This window comes from Lissotriton helveticus, chromosome 1_1 (genome assembly GCF_964261635.1).
Source record: "Lissotriton helveticus chromosome 1_1, aLisHel1.1, whole genome shotgun sequence".
Lineage (NCBI taxonomy): Eukaryota > Metazoa > Chordata > Amphibia > Caudata > Salamandridae > Lissotriton > Lissotriton helveticus.
Window position 1 is genome coordinate 1,732,691,820 of NC_136057.1, and position 20,938 is coordinate 1,732,712,757.

At 43.4% G+C, this 20,938-nt stretch overlaps 1 protein-coding gene across 8 annotated transcripts in view; it reads left to right on the forward strand.

Annotated features, from left to right (window-relative positions):
* The window catches only part of RAVER1 (ribonucleoprotein, PTB binding 1), a 317,338-nt gene that overhangs the window by 60,682 nt on the left and 235,718 nt on the right, over positions 1-20,938 (forward strand). For 4 of the 8 annotated variants that reach the window (XR_013610968.1, XM_078689186.1, XM_078689187.1 and 1 more), the window contains exons 7-11: positions 1,010-1,096; positions 3,136-3,250; positions 5,558-5,808; positions 18,607-18,700; positions 19,776-19,912. Coding sequence is in view for 6 of the 8 variants with exons in the window: in XM_078689186.1 (XP_078545312.1) it covers positions 1,010-1,096; positions 3,136-3,250; positions 5,558-5,808; positions 18,607-18,700; positions 19,776-19,912 (684 nt within the window). In the remaining 2 variants the exon portion in view is untranslated. The remainder of the gene's footprint in view (positions 1-1,009; positions 1,097-3,135; positions 3,251-5,557; positions 5,809-18,606; positions 18,701-19,775; positions 19,913-20,938) is intronic. The other 4 variants (XR_013610969.1, XM_078689189.1, XM_078689190.1 and 1 more) reach the window with 1 other exon arrangement.

The window sequence follows — 20,938 nt, forward strand, 5'->3', positions numbered from 1 at the left end:
TGAAGCAAAAATGTAACCTGCTTTTTGCTCTGTTTAAATTTCTTCGGCTTTTCTCTTGGTAACAATATTTCATCCTAAGGACTAGCCCTACACTGAAACATCCGGATCATATCCCCTTTCCCAACTTGAAAATTGATTCACTTCCGTCATTGACAGCGATAGGTCTGATAGTTTCCTAGGTGGCAAACTACCTATGAAAGGTTTTTAAACACCTTTTAAAGTTGAAGATTTTGGTTGATCACCTATGGCCTAAACAATTGCTCACAACTTGTCCTGCTAACCAGATTTGCTCACTTACAAATTATGCTATACTGGTGTGTTTTTTAGTTTTTAAGAAGCATGAAAATTAGTTTATGAATGCAAATGGAGTTTTTATGTACCACACAGAAGGGCAGAGCTGTGGAAAGTGCAGCAGGTTCAGTTGCACGTGGGCTCGCACACCTCCTCCCAGTTATTGCTATTTTACTATGCCTCAGGAAATTAAGTAGGCTCATTTTAATTGCTTGTGTGTGATTACTTGGCTTCCTTGCTACAGTACTCGCCATGCAAGTGTTTTTACATTGGTAAATGATGCTCTTTGCACCACAATTGTGCCACCTTTGGGAATAGATTAAGATATTCAGCTATGCTGCTGCTTTTGTATGTTCAATATATGATTTTTAAACCTTCTACCTGTTCATTTTCAGAGAAAATGAACATTTGATATCCTTTATCGGTTTGATTTGGCCAGAACAGGACTATCTTTTTGAAGAGTAGGACATTGACCAGATACTTTAAATTTGAATGTTCTTACATCTAATACACCAGTTCTAGCTAGGGACGTAGAACAATCTCTTAACACATGGCTCAAGGGCAACATGCTACCTAATGCAAGGTACAAAGCCCATATAGAGAATTGTAATGCTAGTTCCCAAAATAATGTGTTTTCCTAGCTCTTTTTTGCAACGTAACTTCTTTTCCTTTGGTGACTTTGTCTTTCTGGTCTTTCTTGCCATGCTTTTGGCCCCAGAATGCATTGCTTGGAAACTCGCTGTTGCTTCAGAACCAGGTATGGACACAACTCATGCAGAACAAGGAAAATCAGGCTCTTCTCCATGTGAGTGTTAGGTTGTGCTCCAAGTTCATTGTGATTGGCGTGTTGTGCCTAGTTTGGTGTGTTAACATTTGAGGCATTGTGGCCAGTGCTCCGTCTTTTGAGATTAAAAGGAACTAGTTGGGGGAGGCAAATTATCTTTAACAGTGCAGATTACAGCTTTGACATTCTATAGACTGGTACTAATTATTTTTTTTGTGTGCGTGCCTGTCTACTGCGTGTCATCTCTATTAAAGCATGTCTCTCATTCTATCTAATGTAGCAGAAGATAACTGATTCTCCAGTTTGTCCAATGCTGACAATTTTTTTCTTGGTTTACTGCTGCAAAGTGTTGTGTTGATACAGCCCACCACACTGTTCGGACGTAGCAAGGATAGCATGCCCCAATGAAAAATATGCTATAATCTCAGATTGTAAGACCAGATTGAGGGTTCTTTCAGAGTCAGGTTTCAATATCAACAGGCCAGACGCAGCCTTTCTTTCTTTAATACGGCCTTGAATACAGTTGTTCGATCACTATTATTTTCGCACTACAAAATTGCAAAGATTAGATTTTATTGATAATGGTTTGTATTTGAACTGTTTCTATGGTTGACATTTGCACAGTATCTAGTGTTTTGGTACTATTTGATCAGGAGGGCGTTGACTGAGTTGCTGAAATCCTGTCTTAATATCAAACTATTGAATTGGGGTGATGGTTTTTCTGAGCAAGCTTGTGCTTGTACAGTCTCATTGTTGGAGAGTAGAGGAGAAGTAGCCCTCCCTTTGACTTGTTAAATTTGTATATTGTTTAAAAGCTAAAGAGATTGCCTATCGATCACATTGGAAAAGCGAGATGGACTTGGACTATTTTCAGTAGTGATGTTCTGGTTGAAAATAATAGCTTCATACTGAGGTTTTATTGCAGGTAGATATCGGAGTTTCTACACCAGCCCTCCCCTTATGTGCTTAAATGCTGAATGGCAAGCCCGTGCCATGAGTGATCTGCTAGGATGGGGCTGTTTTTATTTAAGGAATTAAGTAGTGGAAGTTCATTATATATGAGATTTTCTCTGTACTACCTACTTTGGCACCCGAGGTTAATAAGAGTTATTTTAGTTTTCAGACATATTGCTATGCTTAAGTGTGCTGGGGTCAGCCCAGATTGCTAATGACCAAAAGGCAACCTTTTCAATTATTCATTCAGATAGCCTCTTAAATAGGCCATGCCGTGAATCGGAAGCAAGGCATCGGAAGTAAATGGAAAAAATGATGCTCAAGGAAGTGCCTCTTGCTGGAGCTTGAAGGTCCGCTGTGCCGATTTAGGCTAAAGCTTCTTGGAAAATGTCGAACTTTGAGCAGCCATTTTGATTTTGTGGTTTACAGTATCAGTCAGTGGACCTGATCCCAGAAGAATCTAGGTTTTCCTTCTTGTTTATAAAAAGGGGATGCTTGCCCAGTAAAGGCAGAAGCCATTTGTTTATGGTGGAAGAAAATGTGAAGAAAAATACTAAAGAATGGTAACTGCTGGTCACCTATGCCACTCCACTCACCTGAATTATGAAATGCAGTGAAGGTGTGAGCTTGTATCCAGTAGCACTAAGTCACTGAAGAATGTGCATAAAAATTTGTGTTTAATCTTATCTGGCAATTTCTGCCTTCTGCTTTTCTATACTGATCACACCCGATGAGTCACTGGTTAAAAGGCCATTATAAACCCAGGTTCAATGAGTATTGCTGGACTCCCAAGCCCACCTCATGATGAAGGTATATGGATTTGACTGATCTGACTGGGAGATCATTTTTAATGTTTTCTTTCTTTTGTTTGCTGGCTGCTAATTCCACATTGGCCATTGGTGGGTATGGAATGAATTGTGGGGAGAAGGGGGTTCTCGTAAGAAATATGTTCTTCTGACATGCGTTGGCTTTTGTGTGCTGCACTTGTATGGTGTTGTATATCCTTGCCGACTCAGCAAGGTAATTGACGCCTATCCTTCTGGTGCCTGGAGTGTGCACTGATTCCAGTTTGCTTACACCTGCTGCTCTTTATTGTCTTGTTGCAGAAACCAGGGATTATGGGAGATTCTCCCCTTGTCTCTCTGCAGCAAAACCCTTTGGGGCTGCCAACTCCTCCACCCACCCAGCCTGGGATGAAGTTCGTGGGAGACATGGCACCAGGTGATGGTCCATCTTTTTGACTTTGTCATCTGTTAATGATTTTCTTGGTGCACCTGAAAATTGTTTTTTATTTAAGATAAGAAATGGTTTGTTACCCCAAAAACTAATTGTTCAAAGTGGATTGTGTGGATGTATGTACATCCAACGGATACATATTAGAATGGACTTGATATGTAGTTGCAGAAGTAGACCAGCTACTGCTAAATGCAAATGATTCTGACGGTGCATAAACTTCACGAGTGTCTTGAGCCAAAAATATTTTTTCACTTCCCATCAGCATCAGTCAAAGCAGGTTTAAAAGCAAACCTGGCATTATGCACTCGGAAGTAACAAAATCCAATAAAAACTTGATGTACGAAACGCTTCCCATGCAAAAACTAAATTATAGTTTATTCTTGCTTGACTGCACTTATTTTTGCACTCTTGCCTGGGCTCCTATATTGGAGTGTTATGGTTGGTTTGTGCTGTGCCTGCCCACTCAGTATTTGTTATGCAATAAGGTTCAATTGCTCCTTGGAAAGTAATTGCAAATCCAGTACCACAGCAGTATTTCAAAGACACAAAGATTTACTAGCATGTTGACCATTCTAGTTTTAAAACCTTACCTTCATATTGCTATAATGATATTCATAATGAACATGCCATTCATAGTTAAAAACAATTTAAAAATAGAGTAATCTTGCAATTAAGAGTTTCACAGTATGGTGCAAACCAATTTATACCATAAATCTAAAACAAAATTAAAACTGAAGTATTTCGTATGTGATGGCTACTACTGATAAAGTTTCCTTCCTTCCTTCCTTCCTTTTACTTCTTACATTGTTTTGTTGGAAATAAAAGGCATCTGCAAAATATGCTGTGCATCTCTCTGCAAGTAGGCCAGTTGCCCCGTCCCTCGTGGTCTGACTGCAAAGCGCTACCTTCGACCCTATATGGGGCCGAACTTTGGGGCTTTGAAAATACCAGCAAACTTGCCAGATCTGAAAACAAGTTTTTTTAGAGATCTTGTCTCCCTTCCAATTTCCACCCCGCTGAAGCCCTTCTACTATGACATGGGAAGACGCTCCATCCAGGACATTGCACGCCTCTGTCCCCTACTTTTTTGGGCATGCATAAGAATGACCTCAGAGCTGTCCAATTATGCCGCTGCCCTTAGCGAATTAATAACAGCTGATACAGAGAACAGGATTAAATGGATCACTAATGTTAGGCAGCTTCTAACTGACATAGGATTTGGGGAGGCTTGGCCCAGTCAGATTCATCCACCCAAGCAGGACCTAAAAAGTGCCTACTGGCAATGGGTACAGGCAGAAGAGACACGCAATCCTAAAATGGGGAAACTTACTGAGTTGTTTTTTAACACACATCCGTCCGAAAACTAGAACCCTATCTTGATTTTATTCAATCACCTAGGGATAGGGCGCTCTACTTGAAGATGAGATTAGGGACCCTCCCGCTCAATGAGGTGACCGCATCATGGAACTGGTGCAACTCACCATCTGCACCTTGTCCAGGTTGTGTAGCTCCTAATGAGTCTATTTCCCATTTTTTTCTTTGCATGCCCAGTCTACAGGATGGCTAGAGCCAAATGGCTCATACCAGTCTGCAAAATGCTTGGCTCCAAGAACCATCGTGTCGCACTACGCATCTTAAAAACTGACACCTCCTCCCTTACTATGGTTTGTGGTGTGGCCAAATATCTGGGTGGTGCATGGCTAATAAGAACTAAGCTCCTAGCGAAAATTAGTAGCGCAACATCCTTCATGCAGGCTACCTGATGTATTTGCTCTGAACATTGTTATTCATGGTCTTAATGAAATCCCTTTTGTATATACCTTTTAATTGTATGAGGTATGATGTATAGTATGATCTATTTTTTATGTTGTGTTACATGATTTTAAAATATGAATTTTAGATGTACATGCTTTTATGATAAACTTTTATCGAATAAAGCTCATACAACATATATGCTGTGCTGAATCCAATCTTCCATCCTTACTGGCGGATTTAGTAGTGTCTGGTAGTTGTGGTTTGAATTAAACTGCTTCAAGCTGAATGGCATGGTCTGGTCTTAAGAAGTCCCTCATATACCTTTTGTCTGGAAGGTTAAAAAATACCTTTCAGAAAGATGTCTGCTTTCAGTAGAATTGTTAGATGCATTGTTATAAACAATGTAGGGTGTAACATACTTGGTGCTCATATTTGCATGAACCATGACAAGCTAACATAACTATATCGAGTTTTTTTAAACAGTTGAGTAGCTGCATTTCTTTCCTTCACTCTTATTTTTGTTTCATCGTTATGCAGGTGGGGGTCTGTCAGAAATGGCACCAGGACACGGAAAGTCCCCTAGGCTTTCACCGGTGAACCTGCCTCCGTTTCTGGGCCAGCTTGGAATGGACCGGGATGTACATGCAATGGGGCCCCCACCCTCTCGTGTTTCTCCTTCCCCTCTTCCCCAGCAAGGGCTACAGGGCCTTCCTACCTCTATCTTGGGTTCCCTCATCAGTGGATTGCAGAAGCAAAAACAGATGGAAAGCAGGCCACCTGCCTCAGGGGTAAGGCTATTTATTTTCTACTTACAGGACAAAGCCTATTGACTGGCAACCCTATGCAGTAATCTAAACTCCAGAAGGCTGCGAGTCTAATTGTGAAACTCTTTTCAAGCATAGTCTATGGGTTTCCGAGGAAGTGCCAAGGTTGGTAGTGGTTTAGTCTTGATGATTGGATAAGGTTTAGTTTTATGGATCTATTGATCAAATGGGCTTCTGTACAATTCAAATGGTTTTTGAAATCTCTCATTGGTCTATTTGCCCATCATAAAGCACATAAATACGTAGTTGATATACTCCGGTCTTGAGAACTCTGCTTGCCCACTTGCTATGGCGAGTCCGATTTTATCAAGGCAAGCTTTTTTAGGCTGCTGCAGGCGTGGTCTGGCAAGAGATCCTCCAGCTGGCAAATAACAGATGTTCTGTTCACTCAAAGTGAATGAGCAATAAAAGATGCAGATGCCTTTAAATCTTGTTTTTATCTTGTCACATCTGCTGTCCTTTCAAAGACAGGTCAAGTTTTTGTTTTGTTACAAATTTTTGCTAATTTCAACCTGGAGATTAGCGTTTACCTTTCTTTCTCTGAGTGCAAAGTTAGAGGATTTTGTAAAGTGAACTATTTGACTATGGTGCTGGGCACACAACATTGAAATAGATTGTAATGAAAAGTTCAAATATTTTAAAATATATATTTCAGTAGTTGGGAAAGCTCTTTTTTGTAATTCTGATGAGATGGCAGCAAATATTTTAATAGAATCAAAACAAATCCGAATACTTGGGTCTATGCAGATGATAAATATTTGCTGAAACCAGATTTTCACACTTTCTCATTTGCAGGCCATAGGTTTATCAGTACAATTTCATGTCTGTGGGAAAGGTTAGCTTTTTCAATGGAAAATGTCTATCTAAATGACCATACACTAACCTAACATGCTTTAGTAATATATTAAAAGTAAGTTTAAGTATAAACTGAGAAACATTCCTTCCCCAACCCTGATGACAATACTATATGTGAACAAAGCAGCAAGTCTGGGTTGTGTGTACTCTATATCTGGGCTACATTTCTATTATACGTGACCTACATTTTAGACTATCAAATCAAACAATTTTTTTTTGTACAACAGACATGCTGAACCCCCCCTATTTGAAGGTGCTCTCATATGTGATAAAGAAGAAAACTGCACCTCAGTGAAATAAAATTTGGCCTAGGATTACACTGTTTGGGAAGAGTTTATGGGTCCAGTGCATTTGTTCGGTCTTGAAGAATTTTCAAGTCACTAGGTCTGATGACATTTTTATGATTTTTAGATGGCTGCTATGGTATAGTATTTGTATTGGCACTTACGTAATTTCTCCCGACTAAAATTTAACCGCAAAAGGGAGAAATGCGGGAATGGAATAGTGGCAGCAGTCTGTGAGTGCAGTATTACCAAATACATTTTTTTCCCTTACTATTGTAAGTCCCCACAAATCTAGTTTTGAAAAATGTTCCTCAGCGTTATTTATCATTATGGGTAATTTAGAATTTGCAGTAGTACAAACGTACATCCCTAAACTGACTCTTGGATGCTCTTCTAAAACAAGCATTCATTCACCCTCCTTTTCTGTTGTTGGATATTTCATTATTCTAAATGGTTTGTACACAGTGGAAAAAATATTGTAAACGACTGGTTGGTTGCTGGCCACGGATATCATGGAGTTTTGAATTAATTGCAAAATATACATGTTTGCCTTTTGTGCAGAACAATAGGTGTGCAACTCTTGTGACCCTTTTTGTCCTACTTTTATTCACTATTTTCTATTTTAGCAGGAATTGCTTCGGGCAAGGCACATAAATGACCGCTCGTTGAATTTAAATTCCTCTACTTTCCCGGTAGCTTTCATGGCTGTCTCACGGATTTCACACTGGTTATCCCACACAGATTGCAATTCGATATAAAGCACTAAAGAATTACATTTCTGTTTTTCTTAGACTATGAAAAAATCAAAACCGCATCTGCCTCCTTGTTACTGCCCTGACACACTGCTCCTGCTTGCAGCGTAAGAGAAAGGAGATGTGAGTCTGTGCTCCAGCAAAGAGCAACATGCTAATGGTTTTTGCTTAGAGGTAGAAAAAAATTCCGATCCCATCTGGCTCCTTGCTGAGACATGGCTACAAGCTTTGCCCTCTAGCAGTGCTTCCCATAAAGAGAAGGGTTGGGAAAGGAGGAAATGTGTGTTCGAGGTTACATGCTTTCATACTCCTGCCATGTAGTGTTGGGAAATCTTTCCAGTCACAAGGTAGGTGACTCCTTTTGGTGATAGTGCGCATGGGCATCGGCTCCATTGTTAGATTGTTTTTTTTCTGCCATCGGGTTTGGAAGGGTATTGTTTTGCTCTGCTTCAGAATCGATCCTTGGGTTCCCCCTCGGTGCGTACTTCTCTAACTTGACGGAATTGTTCTCGAACGCGCTTCTCTCTCCACGATTCAAATTAAAACTCAAGACTTCGACATTTCTGTCCGAAGATCTGCAGACGGCCTTCCAGATCTGTGTCAATTTGACTCCTCGTCGCTGGAACGGACCCCATTTAAATTCTGCCCTCGGTGCCACGCGAAATATCCATGCCCAGACTCATCAGGTGTGTAATTTGTGCTTGTCCCCAGATCACAAAGAGAAAGACTGCGACGCGTGCCGATCCTTCAGATCAAAGAAAACTCTCCGTGATCGTCGGGCTCGACGTCCAGAGATGCAGCGGTTGGATGTCACACCGGATCTCTTTGGTGAAGACTCCGAACAAAAAGAGGTATCTGCAGCAGGAGAGGAGCTGGCTTCGGCTACATCAGACTCGGGTTCAGAATTGCAGATCGACCTCAGACTATGAAGTGCCGCAGGGGCAAGGCCTATTAGCAAGGTATGATGGAGCCCACTGGGACGAGATGGAACAATTATTGCAGTTTCTCCCAGATCAGCATAGGGCAAAAGCTCAAGACCTAGTCCAAGAAGGGAAATGAATGTTCAAGGCATATGAGCTGCAGATTACACACTATGCATAGATGGCCACCTCGTGTTGGGCCCGGATGTTTGCAGTTTGTTTTGTTGTAGAAAAGTCTTTGGAAGTCACGGGATAGGTGACTCATCCTTTAGATGATACTGCGCATGGGCATCGGCGCCATCTCCAGATTGTTTTTTTCCGCCACCGGGCTCGGATGTGTTTCCAGCGCTCTGTGTTGGAACCGATTTCCTTCGGCGCGCAATCCTCACCAACTTACAGAAATTAAGTTTCAAACGCTTTCCAGTCGACGCTACTCTTCAACACTGAAAATTCCGATTCCGGTCGACTGCCTTCGGGCCCAACTAGGCCTCGACTCCAGCTCATGGAAAGGACGCCATTTAAAAAGTGTCCTCAATGTGGGTCAAAGTTTCCCCACACCGACCTTCATGAAGTGTGTAATCTTTGCCTCTCCCCGGAGCACGAGGCCAAAGACTGTTCCGCCTGTGCCTCTTTCTGCTCCAAAAAGACTATCCGGGACCGAAGAGCGAGGAGAACAATGGCTCAATCTTCAGCTTCGATTCCGGACGACATCTTTGCAGAGGATGTCGACGTCCCAGAACAACACAACGTCGACAGCAGACTCCGAAGTCGAGGACATCACTCCAGCACAGCGGGTCGTAAGTAAGACCGTCGACCCCGACTCTTCCTTGACACACCCAAAGAAGGCCCCGGTCACACCCTCGCGCTCGGGTGCACACCGACACACTGCTTCTACTGCCTCACCTTCGGGCCCAGCTAAGAAGCTAACTAAGCCTTCAGGCGACTCTGGCTCGAGTCAGCCTTCACACGGTGCTGGCGCACATTTACCGGCACAGAAAAAGACAACTTCACCGGCTACGCCAACATCCAAACCATCGGCGCCGAAACAGACTACCACCCTTTCAGGACCGAAACCCAGGTCGGAACCAAGCAAACCCGCTTAGGATTCGAAAAAAACCATTGGATCCAAAAACTATACCGGAGCCAAAAAAATCTACCATCACCACATCCTCCCATACCACAACATTCCCCAGCATCCTTTATTATACCAGACGATGACAACAGGGATGATCGCTCTGATATGGGGGGTAACATACCTGATCCAGCTACTCCTACAGGATCACCTGACCCGTGGTATGATTATACCACCCCAGATGTCCCAAATGTCCCTCCGGATGATATATACCCTTCAAGGCCTTCCCCACCAGAAGACACTATGGGTTTCAATCAATTAATTCAGAGCTGCGCAATACCAAGGGGTAGACATGCACACAGACCATATAGATGAAGAATTCCTAATGGATACCTTTGATAATGCACAAAGGTCCTCATCCATTTTACCAATGCTTAAAGGAGTGATTACGCATGCTCCCGAAGTCTTCAAGGACCCAGTCAGAACTCTGGTCATTAACCCTCGTAAAGAGAAAAAATATAAAGCTACCCCCTCAGACCCAGCATATATTGAAGGTCCAATACCGCTAGACTCACTTGTAGTTTCCAATGCACGCAAGAGAGCAAACTCACAAACATCAGGGGAAGCTCCACCACCAGATAAAGAGTCTAAGCTACTTGACGCATCGGGGAAAAGAACGGCGTCTCAAGCAGCAAACATGTGGCGGATTGCCAATACACAGGCATTATTAGCCAGATATGACAGGGCACATTACGACGAATTAGAATCACCTCCCTGATAAATACAAGGATAGAGCAAATGAGCTCATCCAAGATGGAAAAATATTACAAACACCTCTATTCGATATGCACTTGATGCAGCAGATACTGCCTCTAGGGCAGTTACCACCAGCATTTTATTACGTAGACACCTGGCTACGCATATCTGGGTTTAAGCCTGAAGTACAAAGTGCCATTCTTAATCAACCCTTTGATGAGCAACACCTATTCGGACCTAACGTAGATGTATCACTTGAAAAAATGAAAAAGGATACAGATACCGCCAAATCTATAGGAGCCCTGCAGTCGCAGGCTCCCAGACGTTCATTTCGACGCTCATCCTATCGAGGTGCCACCAGGGGATACTCTTCAGACACACCTTCTACCTCATACAAAGCCCCTACACAGTCTACTTACAGCAAGGGCTACCAAAGGGGTGGGTGCAGGGGTAACCATAACAATAACCAAGGCAGAGGTAAAAATAACTCCAGCTCTGCCTCTACCCCTGCCCAATGACTCCCTTCCCCTTCCCCCGTCCCATTCCACTCCTGTCGGGGAAGACTTCAACAATACTTGCCAGCCTGGGGAAACATCACATCAGACAGGTGGTGCTCCAAATAATTCAATCAGGTTACTGTCTAGAACAAAGATCCACCCCCCAAACATACCACCCAAGTAGCGTTCAATGTCACAAGAACATTTAACACTGCTCAGACAGGAGGTCATATCCCTCCTGCAGAAAAATGCAATAGAAATAGTTCCAGAGCATTAGAAAAACAAAGGAGTATACTCCCTATATTTCCTAATACCAAAGAAAGATGGATCTCGAAGACCCATCCTAGACCTCAGACCTCTAAACATTTACATAATCGGATTATTTTCACATGGTCACAATCCAAGTCCTTCCACTTCTGGTACTAAACGACTTCCTTGTCACCGTAGATCTCAAGGACACCTACTTACATATTCCCATCCACACAGTGCACAGAAAATATCTCAGATTTGTGCTAGACGGGCAGCACTACCAGTTCAAAGTGCTCCCATTCGGAGTCACAACAGCGCCAAGGATGTTTTACAAAATGCTTAGCAGTAGTAGCACCACACTTAAGAAGACCACATATTCATGTCTTCCCATATCTAGACGACTGGCTCATGAAAGCCAGCGTGTACAACACACTCCCGTTACTATTCAACTGCTTCACGACTTGGGATTCACAGTGAATCACACCAAATCGCCTCTGCAACCCTCGCACATACAGCAGTATCTCGGCGCTACAATAAACTCCCAACTATCACTAGCTTATCCCTCTCCAGCCAGGATAACAAGTTTACAAACTCTCCTGACAAAATTCAAACTGCAACACTCGCTACCAGCTTGAGTGTTCATGCAGCTCATGGGAATGATGGCATCTTGCATATTTGTAGTACATCACGCAAGACTGCAAATGTGTCCACTTCAAGAGTGCCTAGCACGCCAATGGAACCAGGCTCAAGGTCAACTAACAGACCTAGTGTTGGTAGACGGTCGGACTCATCGTTCTCTGAAATGGTGGAACAACAAAAACCTTTCCAAAGGGCGATCGTTTCTAGAGCCAGTTCCTCAAATAGTCATGACCGTGGACGCATTGCTCTCTGGCTAGGGAGTTCACCTACTGCATCGCACCATGCAAGGCAGGTGGACAACGCAACAAAGGTTACTCCGCATCAACCACTTGGAGTTAGTAGCTGTATTTCTAGCCCTAAAAGCATTCCAAATGCAAGTGTCAGACAAAGCTGTCTTAGTCCGCACCGACAATATGACAGCTATGTACTACATAAGCAAACAAGGGGGAACACACTCTCTGCAGCTCTCTGTTAGCACAGCAGATATGGAGATTGGCTATACCACTAAAGATCTTCCTCTTAGCCCAACACGTCCCAGGAGTACAAAACACTATGGCAGATCTGCTAAGTCGACAAACACAGCAGATCCACGAGTGGGAACTTCATCTGCAAGTTCTTCATCTGTTATTTCAAATGTGGGGACAACCTCAGATAGACCTCTTCGCCACCCACAAACGCAAAATGCCCAAACTTTGCCGCCAGATACCCACACCCATTGTCCAAAGGCAATGCGATACTGATGAACTGGTCAAAACTATTTGCGTACGCTTTTCCTCCTCTCCCACTACTTCCGTTAGTGGTACGCAAACTACAGCAACATTCCCTGGCGCTCCTTCTAGTCGCTCCAACTTGGGCCAGACAGCCGTGGTACACCACGCTGCTGCAGATGTCTGTAGTACCACACCAAAAACTAAACCTATCTCCAGGCCTATTAACAGAACCATGGAGAGATCAGACACCCGGACCCAGCTCAGCTCAACCTAGCGATCTGGCTCCTGAGGTCATAGTTTGGTTACTTCCTCCAGAATGTATGAACATTATCAAAGAAGCTAAACGTCCCACTACTAGAGCATGTTATGCTGCTAAGTGGAAACGGTTTGTCATATACTGCCAAAACAACCAAATAGATCCCTTAGACGTGTCTATACAACACATCCTAGAATATCTATTACACCTTCAAAAGTGTAACTTAGCCTATACATCTAACAGACCACACCTCGCTGCCATTGCAGCATACTTGCAAAATAGACAACATATATCTCTTTTTAGAGTACCAGCTATAAAAGCTTTCATGGAAGGACTTAAAAGGATAATTTCTCCCAGAACGCCATCTTCACCAGTGTGGAACTTAAACATTGTTCTCACAAGATTAATGGGACCCCTCTTTGAACCATTACATAAATGTGAATTGCCATTCCTAACCTGAAAAGTAGCTTTCCTAGTAGCTATTACTTCTCAGAAGGGTTAGTGAACTAACAGCATTTATCATTCAAGAACCCTTTCTGCAAATGCATCATAACAAAGTGGTTCTTCGTACTAATCCTAAATTCCTTCCTAAAGTCATTTCGCCATTCCATCTAAATCAATCCTTTGAGCTGCCCGTATTCTTCTCGCAACCACAAACAGTCGCAGAAAGAGCTCTACACACCTTAGACGTTAAAAGAGCATTACTGTACTGTATCGAAAGGACACAAACTTTTCGTAAAACAAAAAAACTTTTTGTGTCTTTTTCACCGCCACATAAAGGCAACCTCATATCAAAATCAGGGATCGCTAGATGAATTGTTAAATGCATACAAATATGCTACCACAAAGCCAAACGTACATTAACAATTCTCCCAAAAGCCCATTCTACTAGGAAAATAGGGGCTTCAATGGCATTCTTAGGGAACATTCCCCTGTAAGATATATGCAAAGCAGCTACATGGCTTACACCGCACACATTCACAAAGCATTACTGTGTAGATGTGCAAACTAAACAACAAGCAACTGTGGGCCAGGCTGTACTAAAACACTGTTTCAAACCACTGCAACAGATACTGGTGATCGCTGCTAGGTGTGGGTACTGCTATACAATCTATGCATAGTGTGTAATCTGCAGCTCGTATGTCTCGAATGGAAAATGCTACTTACCAGTATGCATCTGTTCTTGGCATGTAGAGCTGCAGAGTTACACACGCCCATCCGCCTCCCCGGCTACCTTTTATCTGTTCCAGTATTATCTTAATTAGATACAAATAACATGGACATCACTACCTCTTGTACAGCTCCATCACTTCCCTAATGGCGAAAAACAATCTGAGGATGGAGCCGATGCCCATGCGCAGTATCATCCAAAGGAGGAGTCCCCTATCCCGTGACTTCCAAAGACTTTTCTACAACAAAACAAACTGCAAACATCCGTGCCCAACACTAGATGGCCATCTATGCATAGTGTGTAACTCTGCAGTTCTACATGCCAAGAACAGATGCATACTGGTAAGTAGCATTTCCTTCCAATGCTTCTATCAGATGCGCTCTAGATGCAGCTGACACCGCAGCTAGAGAAGTGAATACCAGCATCTTACTGAGACGACATGCTTGGCTATGGATTTCAGAATTCAAGCTTGGAAGTCCAACAATCCATACTGAAGATACCTTTTGATCAAAAACACCTCATTGGTCCTGAAGTCCATTTTTAGCGCTGGAAAAAATGAAAAAGGACACTGATGTGGCAAAATCGATGGGAGCGCTTCAATCTCCCTCAAATAGAGGTTCCTTTTGGTGCTCTTTTTATAGGGGAGTGTTCAAGTCTACAGGCACGGATCAGAACACTTCCTCATATACAGGTAATTCCCAATCCTCTTTACAAAAGGATTTTTCAGAGGGAGTTATAGGGGAAATAGCACCAAGGGCAGAGGTAAAAACACCACACCTCTCACTTCCCACTTCAAGCAAACAGTGACTTCCCAGCACTTATTTTATTTATTTAAACTTGTATTGCGCACAGCTACCCTCAATGGGTTTCCCGGCGCCAGGGATAGATAAAAGAAAGGAAACAGCAAAGCCCAATAGAACCAACAATGCAGAGGGATCAGTTAAACAGCAAAGTCTTCAGTTTTTTTCGGAAAGGGAGGAGATCAGTCTCAACTTTCAGGGCCGGCGGAAGAGCATTCCACATCTTTGGACCGAGATAAGAGAACGAACGGCCTCCCATTTTGGCCAGTTTTATTCTAGGGACCAGGAAATTGCCACTAGTGGAAGATCTTAAAGAACGACCAGGCTTGTAGACTTGAACCAGGTTCTGCAGATATTTAGGGGCAGAACCCTGCCGGATTTTAAAAAGAAGGCATAAGGTGTTAAATTTTACACGGTTCGGGATTTGAGCCAGTGAAGATCACGCAGAGCCTGAGCTGCGGAAGATCTCCGGGCTACATTACACAGTAAGCGAGCTGAGGAGTTTTGCACCACCTGAAGCTTATTCATTGTGGCCTTATCGGCCCGAGATAAAGCACATTCCCATAGTCCATGCGGGAGATCACAAGAGCCTGGACGACAGTTCTCCGAGTAGAGCAAGGCAACATCCATAGGATCTTCTGCAACCATCTCAAGATGGAAAAACAGATTGCAGCAACCTTTGTTACCTGCTGTCTCATAGAGAGCCTGTCGTTGATGAGGAAACCGAGGTTGCGGGCTACGGGGGCTGGATTCGGCAGAGGACCCATATCGGAGGGCCAATGTCGAGGGCCCCACAGATCTTTATTCTTGCCCAAGATGACGACCTCGGTCTTGTCACCGTTGAGCTTGAGCAGATGGTCGTGCATCCAAGCAGCAACGCGTGACAGGCCAGATTTCAAGGCAGAGACCTCATGGCCCTCACTGCTGGAAAGAGAGAACACAATCTGCGTGTCATCAGCATACGAATAAATTGTCAGGCCGGCGTCCTCAACGATGGTAGCAAGGGGTCTGATATAGATATTAAACAGCAAAGGGCTGAGAATCGACCCCTGGGGGACGCCGTGTGCCGATGCGTAGACCGCAGATTCAGCTTCTGTCAAACACCTGAAAGGTACGTCCACCTAAAAAGGAGGCAATCCAGGCCAACGCAGATCCTGCAACACCAAGGGAGCGGAGAGAGTCAAGAAGAATAGGATGAGACACGGTATCGAACGCTGCACTCAAATCCAAAAGGATGAGTGCAAAGGTCTCCCCACGATCGATGCCGTGCCGAAGCCTCTCCGTCACCCCGAGGAGTGCGGATTCAGTGGAATAATGAGCGTGGAACCCGGATTGGGACGGATGGAGATATCCCACGTTTTCGACAAATGAATTAAGCTGGGTGTTCACGTGTCGTTCCAAAATTTTGGAACATGCAGGCAGCAGGGATATGGGCACTTCCCGCCGTCTATTCCACATCTGTCAGTGGAAGACTTAAAAACTTTCTCCCCATTTGGAAATCAATAACAGACAAATGGGTGCTTGGAATTATCCAACATGGCTATTGCCTGGAGCTTATAACAATCCTCCAAACATTCCCCCTCGATCACACAAGATTTCTTCAGCACTTGCTTCAACAAAAAGTGCACTCTTTATTACTCAAAGGGGCTATAGCACCAGTTCCACTTCAATACCTTGGTCGGGGGTTTATTCTCATTACTTTCTCATTCCCAAAAAGGACGGCTCTTTGAGGCCTATTCTACATCTAGGAGTTAAACAAGTACATATTGTCAGAGCATTTTTACATGGTCACTCTTCAACAAGTACTTCCCCTTTTGCAGCAGCGGACTTTATGTCTATGCTAGACCTAAAGGACGCCTACTTTTATATTCCTATTCACCTTGCTCATTGCAAATACCTCAGATTTGTGATAGCAGGCAAACATTACCAGTTCTATGTTATTCCATTTGGCGTCACCACAGCCCCCAGAGTGTTCACTAAATGTCTCGTTGTAGTAGGCACTCCTCTCAGAAGACCATGTATACATGTATTTCCTTACCTGGGCGACTGGCTTATCAAAGCAAGCACTTACCAAACTTGTATACTTCAAACTCAGACAACGGTACATCTGCACCATTAGTTGGGTTTCACAATAAATGCACGGAAATCTCACCTGTGTCCAGCACAGGTGCAGTCTTATCTAGGAGCTTCCCTCAATACTCTCAAAGCTCTAGCTACTCCCAATGTAGCCAGGATTCACAATATTCAGGCCACAATATTAGTTTCACCCCAATCCATCATTACCAGCCAGAATCTTCATGCAACTGTTGGGAATTATGGCATCCTGTATTGCAATTGTACCTCATGCAAGGCTTCACATGCGTACTCTGGAGGACGACCCTTCACAGACCTGATTCCACAGATTGTATTGACAGCGGACTCATCTCTTAACTGGTTGGGGCACTCCTCTTCAACATCACACGGTACAAGGGTTGTGGTCAGTCACAAACGTCTCCACATCAACTATTTAAAACTGCTAGCACTGTTTGTAGCACTCAAAGCTTTTCTCACCCAACTTCTAGGCAAGACTCTTAATCTGCACAGACAACATGACAGCAATGTATTACTTACAAAAACAGGGAGGGGCACACTAGCTGTCGAGACTTGCGCAAAGCATTTGAAATTGGGTGATTTAACACAAAATATATCTCCTAGCAGAACACCTTCCAGGAGTAGACCATCTGATCTGAAAGAGACACAATCGTGATAGATTCCTTACCGTATAATATCACTAGGCGTCCGACTGGATCCGGAAAGCTTTCGTCAGCAGTACCCCTGCACGTCGATAGGCATCCTCGTACGGCTCCGCGTGCATCGTTGGCGTCTTATTCGCAGAGATGACATCACTGGAGCTACTTAGACGCGCCCACGCGCGCTGACGTCCGTTCTTTCTTTTTCTGCGCCAGCAAGCGCAGATCCGGAGAGAGCGGTACTCCGTCACTTGTTGACTAAGTCATTTTTTGTTATCATTTGTGAGTACACTGTATCTCTGGTGCATAGGGATGCCCGGTTTCAAGCTTTGCGAAGCCTATCCGCGCACGATGTCGCTGACCGACCCGCACCATGAGTATCTCTTCTGCCTGGGGTGCTCCCACTGCCATGCCGTGGTCCCGAAAAATTTGCTGGAGCGGTCCTGAAAGTGGCTCTAGGCCCGGGAGTCGGCCCCATGTTGTTCCAGGCCCCAGTCCCGCATAACAATCTAACAATGGAGTCGATGCCCATGAGCACTGTCACCGAAAGGAGAAGCCACCTAACTGGCGACCGTAAAGACTTCTTCGAAGAGAACAAAGTGCAAACATCTGGACCCAACACTAGAAGGCAGGAGTATGCAAATAATGTGAATCTACAGCTCTACGTGCCAAGAACAGGTGCTTACTGGGTAAGTAACATTTTCTTCTGACTCCTGAAGTAGGTATGCTGCTGTATTTCTTTTTTTTTTTTTCCTCTCTCGCATATCTATGCGTGGTTCATAATCCTTGGAGCCTAAAATCCATTATGGAAAGGCTTTTTTTAATTTATTTTTTGAATCTATTGAAATACAAAACAGCAGTGTTTTGGGTGAAGGGTAGATGCTTAAGAAAAGATACAACTTTGAAAAGTTGCATGAAAAGATTCTCCATAGTGGCTTTGCTTTAATAAATATAGCAAATCTTCAACCAGAAGGAGTCCTAGTACCTAAACTGATAGGAAACTTAAATATTGAATGTGCTGAAAGTACTTGGGCTTTTTTCACTGCAAAACTGACAGTCCTCTTTTTTGTAGGCATCTCTACTTGGTGAGCCACCCAAAGACTTTAAGTTCCCACAGAATCCTTACCTGAATCTGCAGGGCCTCTTGCCGACAAGCAACCTACCCGGTGAGTGAGTTTGAACGTTTTCAGGCTGTATAACTGGCATAGGTTTAGGGCAGGGACAAAGATGATACTGTCAGAATGTAAAAGTGTACAATTCCTGCAGTGGTACACAATATGTTGTCTTGACTGGCTAGGGGTGCAGCCCCCAATAATGGGGTTTTAAGTTTTTTTTTTTTATAAATTAATTTTTTGCTTTGGGCCGCACTTCTAGGCCATCCATAATCAAAACTAGAATATTTACCTTTCCCTAAACTGTTTCATGGCTCTGAAGTTATAATTGTAAGTTAGCATCTTGGATTATTTGGGAAAGGCTGCATTCAGTTCCCCTAATAACATGGGACTGGAATTGGAATAGTTAATTTGCCTTGCCAGAGTCCACAAAACCCTCTGCTTCCTTGAGGGTGGAGCTAAAGGCAAGAACCTCATGCCTGCCCAATAAAGGGTCTTTCATTTTTAGTGCTTCATTTTCCTCCTTATGCTGCTGTGGGTGGTCAAATTTGAATTCTTTCCTCATTTGCTTGTGTGTTGTGGCATTCTCGGATTTCCAACCTGTATGCATGTAGACAGTTGCTTACTTCATGTGTTTTTTTTTTCATATACTGCGACCATTGAATCTTTAATGTGGGCTGGTTCATTCTCCAAGCTTTTTGCAGATCGTCAAAAGCAACAGTTTTTTTCTTCTATTGAAAGTCGAAATGACTCAGCCTGACCTTTAGATTTGCTTCTGTTAATGTGAAAGACCTTTAAAATATTTGTAATAGCTGTTTTCATTTGGTTGTTCAAACAAGACACAATTACCTGCATAAATGAAGGACATGACAACAGGGTAGGGATGAGGGAGGTGTTAGATGGAAGATGAGATTAGACTGGTATATATTTGGCACACAATTTAGGATTAAACAGGGGGGGGGGGTCACATAAGTACTAGTGTCTATTTGGCTGAACCTCTTTGTCAAAATGCAATATAGTCATACATTCATAGATCGCTTTGCAAGTGTGTTCGTTTTTTATAGTTATTTATTTTTTCCTTTCACATCTTTCTCCTTTTGTTGACCCATCATCTGGATTCCTGCCATAGGACCCATTAAAGGAATGCAGTATTCCCAGAATAATGGAGGACTTGGCAACTCTTCCAGAATCCTGCAATCCTCCCTACAGGATTCTCTGCTTTCTTCCAGTCAGCTGGTTGATAACTTTTCCTTTGACTGCCAGCAGGTGAGCACCTACAAGTTAATCGCACATTGAAATTGTGAAAGTGTATATGTTTTAGTGGGAAAACCATGAGCATGTGTAACATTAGTTTTTAGTCATGGAATTTTTCAACACTGGATAGCTCAGCATGTATGGTGGGTCTTAGAACAATTTACAAAAGCTATTTTCATTTTGCTAAAAGGTTATTCTTTCAAATGGCATTGAAAAGCAGCAGGATCTGAAATGTACTGCTTTTTTAAAGGATACAATGAAACCGTAGGCCAATAGGCAGCATAGGCAGAGAGAAACTGCGCTAGGCTCTTAAACAGCCAAATTGACTTTTGTAGCAAAGTTCTCTGCTTTAGCATTTTACAAGCTATTCACAGTTCCGCTGTTTTCAGATCTGATCCCTGAACGTTGAGTTGTAAATGTAAACTGTGTGTCTGCAGTAACATTGTGGGAAGCCTTCAATGTTGTGATAAAGGGCAAGGCTATCTAACTGATCACTGTGGCCAAGTCAAAGAAGCAGCTAGAGTCTGATGAGCTTAAAGCCGATATTTTTACATTTGAGTCTCCATTTTAATGGTGAATGACACCAAGTGCACTGCTGCCAAGAAGAGTATATGGTGCTGGGAGTTTGTCATTACGAACTCCAGAACACCATAATGGCTACACTGAAAACTGGGAAGTTTGATATCAAATTTCTCAGCACATTAAACCCACACCGATGCCAGTGTGCGATTAATGTAAAATGCACAACAGAGCGCATCTTAGCGATGCCCCCGAAACTCGACCAACTCCTAGTGACCTGCCTGAGTGGGTGCTTAGGCTGCCACCAACAGACCTGTTTCTGGACGCCTGGGTCGAGAGCCTGCTGCTCTCGGCGGCATGAAACCATGCACATCCTGGGACGAGGTGCCAAGCCTCCTCCCCCAGGATGGGCAGGGTTCACGAAGGGGAAGCTTCAGAGGCATGCCACCTTTGTGAGCCTCACCAGACCATTTGCTGCTTTCAGCAACTGGTACCCATTGGTTCTACCCCCCACTTTGG